This window comes from Zerene cesonia, chromosome 5 (assembly GCF_012273895.1).
Source record: "Zerene cesonia ecotype Mississippi chromosome 5, Zerene_cesonia_1.1, whole genome shotgun sequence".
NCBI lineage: Eukaryota > Metazoa > Arthropoda > Insecta > Lepidoptera > Pieridae > Zerene > Zerene cesonia.
Window position 1 is genome coordinate 8862308 of NC_052106.1, and position 8531 is coordinate 8870838.

Consider the following 8531-nt stretch of genomic DNA (forward strand, 5'->3'; position numbering starts at 1 on the left):
TTAAGCGGTGTCGTGCTGACAGGCGTGCGGGCCAGGCCCGATGCAGGCGGCGTAGGCCAGGAAGCGCGGGATGTGGCTCTGCTCGTACAGGCCCGCGAAGAGCGCGTGCTGCGGCCCGCGCGCGAACACCGCCACGTCGTCGCCGCCGTGCGTCTCCTGCTGCAGCGGCACCCCCGCCGGCGACACCCAGTTCACGTCACCTGCGGCACGCACACTGCACTCGACATCACTCTCCATACTACACACTACACTTCATTCCTTAAACTTTTATGATATCCATATGAACAATGCTTTTATCTAAATAAGAAAAATAAGTATAATTAAATTTTAATCTTGTTTTAAAATGTCTCTGTACTATCAACCCCAATTTGGAACGAACAATATAAAAACGAAATGTAAAGATTTATCATTATGAAATAAATTTTAAGATAGGTACCATAATTTTCATCCTTCATAACATCGAATCTTCCTTCGGGAGTGTGCGGACGATAACCGGGCCCGTTGGCATACGACAGCGTCATGTACGGGATGCCATCGTCCCCGACTTCGTCCGAGGGCCCCAGAATGTCTCCCCCGCGGTGCGTGTAGCCGCTGAACGACATAACGTGCGCGTGGTCGGAAGTCACCACTATCAAGGAATCCTCCTCAGACAGCAACTCGGTAGCGCGCGACACGGCTTTACTTAACTCGATAGTTTCATCCAATGCTTTCGCCACTTTATTGTCGTGATGGGCGTGATCTATTCTTCCTCCTTCGACGAAAAGGAAGAAACCCTTATCGTTTCTGCTGAGAGACCGTATTGCGGTCTCCGTTAGCTCGGCAAGCGTAGGTTCGGTTCTTGCATCTGCTTCCAAATGGTATTGCATATGGCTTCCTTCAAACAAGCCCAACAGATACTCTGGTAAATTTTCATTTACATTTAGTAACTGTTCTCTATTCCAAAGATACTGGTACGATACATTTTTTGAAATTTTGTCCATTTGCCATTCTTCAATTAAATTTCGTCCATCCACCCTTTTGCCCGCCGACCCCTCTTCATCGATTGTATCATTCGGTATAAATTCTCTTCTACCTCCACCGAGAATTACCTAAAAGCATTATAAGCTTTTAACCATTGTACGTTTTCAAGAATTTTGCTCAAAATTAAATAATCGTACCTTAAACTCGTTGCCAGGATATGAATGGACCAGTTGATAAGCGATATCAGGGCATGTTTGGGGATCATGTGAATCGTTTAACACGTCAACGTCGCTCTCCCAGTCACGATTAGCGACGTGCGCATAGGCTCCCGCTGGCGACGCGTGCGTCACACGGGTCGTTGTTACGATCCCTGAAAAGTTTCATTGAAGCAGCAATATGTACTCCTACTTTTACTCTCGCTCTTAACATTACGTGAGACACAAGATTGTCGACCCACCTGCGTCTCGGCCGTCGGCGAGCGCCCAAGCGCCGATCGACTCGACGTGGGTAGCGCTGTCTGCTGACGCCGGGCAGTCTCCGCGAGGCACGGCTGCATTCACACCGATAGTTCCCAGATTCGTCTTAACTCCACATAAGTAAGCGGTTGCTGTGCAGGCTGAATCAGCTATCTGAGCGTCGACACAGTACGTCTAAAACCAAAAAGTGGGCGATGAAACTTATCTGTTTCCTTATAGTAATAGAATCCTGTCCTCTGCAATACACATAACTTTATTGTGCTGATAAAAACAATATCATATAAGGAAAAATAAGAAAAAATTTCGAACCTTTGCAAGGCCGACGGTTGGGAAATTTTCAAAGGAAAGCTGAGCTTCTTCACCAGTGCGGTGGTCACGCTGGCCGAGCAGCGTGCGCGCGGCGGCCAGCGTGGGCACGGACATGCCGTCGCCCAGGAACAGCACGACGTTGCGCGCTCGCTTCGCTCCGTGCCCGCTGCAGCCGCTCTGCAAACGATCCTTTATGGCGATATTCGCCTTTTGCTTCCAATAATCACTAGTCCACTCTCGAGCATTGCTTTGTAAATCATGACGTAATGTGTTTCGATGTACTTTATGATATTCGTCACCTAAAATAATATTTGAAATTTTTTTTACTTGGGCCCATATGACAAAAATACAATTTATCGAATATATTTTGTTTACCTACCAACGGAATTTTGAAATGAAACTGCTAGTAACACTATATAAATGTTATATTTACTCCACATTGTGCACTTGATCGTTGAATGCTACAGTTTGTCTAATTCACTACTCGATATTTTAAACTGATATAAAGAGAGAAGCTCTTGGAGATCTCGCTATGATTTGCGTGTATGTATTATCAGAGCTGATAAAACATCAGATTACAACGTAAGAGAAACGTCCTAATATATTTTACTGCTAGCGACACATTTAGTCTAAACTCCCTAAAAAAGTAAGTTGTTATATGTATTAGTTAACTGTATACATAAATTTAACCGACGTTCTTAAGAACGCGAAAAGATTCTCAATTCGAAGAAAAAATAAACGTATTTTTTATTGGGTTTGTCAATTTCTCGTTTCATTCGGGAAATTGTAAATTAAATGTAGTTTTAGAATAAAACCTTTTGCACGCTTACAAAAGGACGTATATCTAGTTTGTACTTAATTTATCCTAAGCTAGCAAATAACGTGAGGAATAAACTTGATAAAACTTAAATCTTTAGTATTACTAGCTGCACCCCGCGGTTTCACCCGCGTAAGTCCGTATCCCGGAGTAATATCGGGATAAAAAGTTGCCTATATGTTATTCCAGTTATCCAGCTGTCTACGTACCAAATTTCATTGAAATTGGTTCAATAGTTTTTGCGTGAAAGAGCAAAAACACACACACATCGTATTAGTAGAATAGTAGAATAGAATAGGATGTTATCCGTGCTTAAAATAAAAACAAGTCTTGAATAACTATCCATAGAAAAGATTTTAATGATGTTCGCTACATTAATATAAGGTGCTTACATTACATCGCATTCAATATTTAATGAAATGCATTGTTAAAAGGTTATATTGAAACATATCATTGTATTACTCTATAGTTCTTACACAAAAAAACTAAACTGCTGAGGACAGTGTGCATGCGTGTGAGGCGCCTGGGGTGTATGCGCATTGCGCTATTACATTACCAGTTATCTCTATTTACCTCGTTATGAATTTGTTTCAACGTTATTATCAATATCAACAAACGGTGCATAAAGCCGTACCTTTTGATTCTCATCAAACTATCAAACAAAAACTTCCCTATTATAGCGTATCGTACAAATGTCTGTACGGGCCTAGCAGCAGCCCACACAATTATTGTAATGAATTAAATATTAATTACTATGTTTTAATGTATCCACAATCTTAAACCGTTCGTCACAGGCTCCGCCTCGGAATCGTGAATGTGATTTGAACATTGCCACTGCACCAAATCAATCATTTATCATTAATCATTGTGTCTTTACATACAAGTCAAAATATTAATTATGTCAAGTGCATGTTTCAGACATTTTGCTTATCGCATAAATAAGTGATGGCTTTATCTTAATCGATTGTGTTCGTTGTCGAAGGGATTTAAACGATAAAGAAAGATAATACATAAAATACTTATTTATTGCTTCATATCAAAACATCTTAACTATTAATCTATCTATATTTAAATAATTCTAATCTATTTAACAAATTCCTCACGGCGTAAAAAAGATTCTCCACATGATTGCTTTTAATGTTATGATAATAAATTAGTTAAAGTTCATCCATCCAATTCATACATACCAAAATAAATATGAACATACATACAGACATTATCTATCTAAAATATACATATAGCTAAAACGAGAAGCGACAACAGAGAGAGCATAGGCGCAAGTAGAGGCGCTGCGCTGGTGCAGGCGTGCAGGCCGGGCCCGATGCAGGCGGCGTACGCCATGCGGTGCGGCAGGTGGCTCTGCTCGTACAGGCCCGACAGCAGCGCGTGGTGCGGCCCGCGCGCGAACACCGCCACGTCGTCCCCGCCGTGCGTCTCCGAGCTCAGCGGCACGTCCACGTGCGACCGCCAGCGGATGTCACCTGCGATGATCACCTTTTATGTACAATTCTATAGTGATGTCGATATTTGTTATACACCGTGATAGACAGCTGAACTTACGGTAATTTTCTTCGAGAGTGACGTCGACTCGCTGTCCATTCACTTCGGGGCGGTGGCCCGGTCCATTGGTGTAGGAGAGCGTCATGTAGGGCACGCGGTTGGAGTCCCGGTCGTCCGAGGGGCCCAGCACGTCGCCGCCGCGCTGCGTGTAGCCGTTGAACGCCATCACGTGCGCGTGGTCGGCCGTCACCACCAGCAGCGAGTCTTCCTCCGACAGCAACTCGGCAGCTTTTGCCACGGCCGCACTCAGCTCGATGGTTTCATCCAAGGCGAGCTCCACGTAATTATCATGATGAGCGTGATCTATACGTCCACCCTCTACGAAAAGGAAAAAGCCCTTTTCATTACGTTTAAGCATGCGAATGGCTACCTCGGTCAATTCGGCCAAAGTGGGTTCCGTTTCGTGATTCGCGCGAAGGTTGTACTGCAAGTGGTTGTTCTCGAATAGCCCCAGCATGTATTCCGGCAACGAAGCGTTCGCGCTGAGCAGCTGCTCCCGGTTCCACGCGTACTGGAAGCTCACGCCGCGGCTGCGCTTGTCGTCTTGCCATTCTTCAATTAAATTACGCCCGTCGGTCCTGCGGCCTGGTGAACCTTCTTCATCGATCGTAGTGGTCGGTAAAAATTCTCTTCGCCCCCCACCGAGAACTACCTAAAACATAATATGTTGCTATTGAACAAAGCAATCAGCTTATCTCACAATTAAAGTAAGAAGGAAGTGTATCATTATAAGATATATCATTTGCTTTATTCATTTAAGTGTTTTGCATTTGAGTCGTTAACATTTCTCGTAACTTACCTGCCTAAACATTCACGTGGTTAAAGTTTTAGAACGTTTGCATATAATTATGTTTAATAAAGAAGCAGGATATTAATTGAATGGCTAAATAAGTAAACAGGAAAAGTTAGTGAGCGACTCACTTTGAACTTGTCCCCTGGGTGGGTGTGCACGAGTTGGTGCGCGATGTCGCGGCAGGCGGCCAGGTCGGCGCCGCCGGACAGCACCTCGGCGTCGTTCTCCCAGTGCCGGTTGGCGACCCGCGCGAACACGCCCGCTGGCGACGCGTGCGTCACCCGTGTCGTCGTCACTATACCTGATTCAACGAAAGTACCAATATGTATTATAACCGCTCATATTAACACTTTCGACTCAAGAAACATCATAACGCTTCTTTGCCCTAACCGTTTTTTTATGTTTGCACTTGAAAAAATAATAATGCATAATACAAAAACTTTGTATTCGACAAACATCAAACTGCTGTCAAAGGCGACGACAAGTATTAGCTATTTACAGACCGATTATTTTCATAAGGGCCATAATTTCGGGTCTCTTTTTTTATTTTTCATCAAAACCATGTCCTAAGCGTTACTTTGTGTAATATTTAGGGATAGGTATTATTGAAATAGAATTTATTTATTAACTCTTTATTACTCTTGAAACATCATAAAAACCTTAATATAGATACATTACAAACAAATGGCGGTCTTATCGCTATATAGCGATTTCTTCCAGACAACTAGAAGAGAATATAAAGTGACAATCACTTGACCAATTTAAAATATAATAATTTTACTCGTGATAACTACGAGTTAAGCAAAAAAATACAATTATGTAATTATTACAGTACTGGACAAAAGCTTGACATAATGGACCTCGTATTGACAAAGTTCGCAACTTTGTATCGTGTCCGTATGAACTAGACACATGAAATGGACGGATGAATGGACAGATTTTATGATTGTCGTAAATAAATTTCATGAGATTCGTACTAGTTTATTAATTTGCAAGTGTTAAATACAGGAATTAGAAAAGCAAATAGGAAATATCGTTATACGTACATATTTGATGAAATTAGTAAGGGCATTGCACATAACGTAAGTACAAAATATATCAAAAAAATAATTTTTGAGACCGTTACGTCTGACGAACAGTGTGACAATCAAATAATTAACTTAAAACTTTAAAATGGAAATAAATGAAGTGTACCGGCGTCGCGGCCGTCGGCGAGCGCCCAAGCTGCGATGGAGTCGAGGCGCGTGCCGGGCTGCAGCGAGGCGGGGCAGTCCCAGCGAGGAACAGCGGCCGACACGCCGATAGTACCGCGGTTTGCCTTCACGCCGCACAGGTACGCCGTCGCCGTGCACGCTGAGTCTGCGATTTGCGCGTCCACGCAGTACGTCTACGCAACAACCCACCGTTCCTCCATACATTTATATTCATTGCACGTTTATACTATTCCAAACAGAATAAATCATATTTAGAGAGGTAAAATAAGGTTAAAATTGTTATATCGTATCGGTACTTGGCATGATGTTTTATATGATGCAGAGGATAAAAAACATGCTTACCTTAGCTAAGCCTGCAGTAGGAAAAGCTTCAAAAGACAACTGCGCTTCTTCACCCGTCTGATTATTGCGTTGGCCGAGCAGCGTGCGCGCGGCGGCCAGCGTGGGCACGGACATGCCGTCGCCCAGGAACAGCACCACGTTGCGCGCCTTGCCCGTGCCCGCCGCGCCTGACGCGAGCCGCGCGCGCAGCGCGTGCTGCGCGTCGTCCACCCAGAACTGCGCGGTGCGCTCGCCGGCCCTCGTCGCTGCCGCGCGCGTCGCGCCGCCGCGCCCCGCCGTGTCCGGGTGGTAGTGGTCGCCAGCTGCCACCAGCACACCCACTACCGTCAAGATGCCCACCGTTACGCTCGTTCTCAACATGCTCGCCTTTTGCGGGCTCGACCCGGCCTGCGAGCTCCTTTTACATCTTACGCTATCGCTTTATCTCTATATTAATGATTGAAAACGTTATAATAAGATAATGCTATAATAGTGTGCACGTGAAAAATGTATCGATACCACGACGCGTTAGCCTGAGTATCAGGAGATTAGCTTATAAAAACAATTTTCCGATTTCATCTAGTAGCGTAATCTGTTTCAAATTAGGATCGGTTGGACACTCATTCAGTTTGATTATTCACCATTTATAATTAAAGCCACAGAAAAAAATGCATTCATTTTAAAAATTATCAAATGACTATAATCATTTTTCACTTTCCAAGTGCTGGCAGCACTGTAATTAATCAGTACATAGTATATATTTTTTGAGATTCAAAATAGTTTTATGAGAAGTTTATGGTTACTAATCTATCGATTTATCTAATAATATTGATATAATAAAAATGCCATCGAAAACAATATATTATAATAAAAACCCCAAGTGTCGCAGCTCACTCTATCTACCGTAAAAGTTGTGAGATCCATGTAATAACAAGTCGGCTAATCTATTTAGTCTCTACTTAAAGGACCTTCTGTCTTAGTTATTACATAATATATTATCATGCCCATATTAAAAATATTTTACGTTGAGTAATTATATTTTACGTTTTAAACAAATAGATCAACTTGGCCATCTATTTTAAATTAATCAATTTATTATATATAGCGGATTGTTAATGTTCTTTCTTTCATCATGGTATCTTCAAGCAATTTAGTATATTAATTTTTTTAATTTTCGTACTTCAAGACATGTCCAATCATGTGTCTTTAATTATGACCGAGCATTTTACAAGTTACTATCTTGACATAATACAAGAGACACGTAACGTGTTTACGTGGGCTGTTTCCTGGGAAACTGAACATCTTTTCTCTAGGAACAGAGGTCCAATTTGTATCGAAAGACATTTTTCTTTCATTTCAACATATGCTTCATGGGCTAAACACGCCCTTAACCACCCTATTCCCCCTTCCATTATGCCACATATAATAGGTACCTATCTACACCTATTATTTTCTATATGCAGGAATAATCCGTTTCCTTTTCCTCACCCGCCCCAGTCCATTCCTTCTTTCCAGTCGTTTATCCATTCCTTTTCCCTTACCCCAAAAAAGCGGGCAGCGCATTCGCAGAGGCGACTTTTGCGAATGTTCATGGGCGGTGGTGATCGCTTACCATCAGGCGAACCACAAGCTCAGTTGCCCGCTATGACATAAAAAAAAAATCTAATAAGAAGCTTGAAGGCAGTATAGACATTATAAGAAAGGGTTGTTTAGATCTGATGACCTACAGAGCTAATAATTAAATTTAGAAGATGAACGTCTTTGTCGATAATTAATCAATGTTATATAACCCGTAGTTCATTCCTTTGGATTGTGCTTTGCTTTTGGGTTAGATCTGTATCTGCTTCTTCTTATTTTGTTTCTTTTCTTTAATTTTTATGATGTATTTATTATGATTTTGCCTTTATATTGTTTTTCGTATCATTTTCATTTGTTCCTGTGATTGACTTTTCTTGTTATGCTCATGCAATATTCTAGAAATTTTTCTCTTATTTACTGTTCATGACGTCTTTTAATGTATTTGCTGTTAATTTTTGCTGTATGTGCTGTTCCACATCGAATCTTTCCCGTGCATGTATAGG

The 8531-nt window shown here is 42.1% G+C and overlaps 2 protein-coding genes across 2 annotated transcripts in view; both read right to left on the reverse strand.

Moving 5' to 3' along the window:
* On the reverse strand, positions 1–2185 carry LOC119840239 (membrane-bound alkaline phosphatase-like). The gene is made up of 6 exons (XM_038366752.1): positions 2179–2185; positions 1746–2044; positions 1418–1610; positions 1158–1330; positions 437–1088; positions 1–200 (listed from the first exon to the last, which is right to left on the reverse strand). The coding sequence occupies exons 1-6, from the start codon at positions 2183–2185 to the stop codon at positions 1–3; spliced, it is 1524 nt and encodes a 507-aa protein (XP_038222680.1).
* A 1384-nt stretch (positions 2186–3569) lies between these two features.
* Positions 3570–8531, reverse strand: part of LOC119840240 (membrane-bound alkaline phosphatase-like) — a gene marked incomplete at its 5' end in the record, with an annotated part of 13119 nt that continues 8157 nt past the window's right edge. The window contains 5 exons of the mRNA XM_038366754.1: positions 3570–4043; positions 4123–4770; positions 5040–5216; positions 6110–6302; positions 6472–6743. Of these exons, the coding sequence (XP_038222682.1) occupies positions 3787–4043; positions 4123–4770; positions 5040–5216; positions 6110–6302; positions 6472–6743 (1547 nt within the window). The remainder of the gene's footprint in view (positions 4044–4122; positions 4771–5039; positions 5217–6109; positions 6303–6471; positions 6744–8531) is intronic.

What these genes read in the sequence shown, in the direction of transcription:
- LOC119840239 (XM_038366752.1), bottom strand. An exon ending in CAACCGTCGGCCTTGCAAAG is followed by an intron (nt 1,611 to 1,745) that starts GTTCGAAATTTT and finishes TTTTGGTTTTAG; the next exon opens with ACGTACTGTGTCGACGCTCA. An exon ending in CGCCGACGGCCGAGACGCAG is followed by an intron (nt 1,331 to 1,417) that starts GTGGGTCGACAA and finishes GAAACTTTTCAG; the next exon opens with GGATCGTAACAACGACCCGT.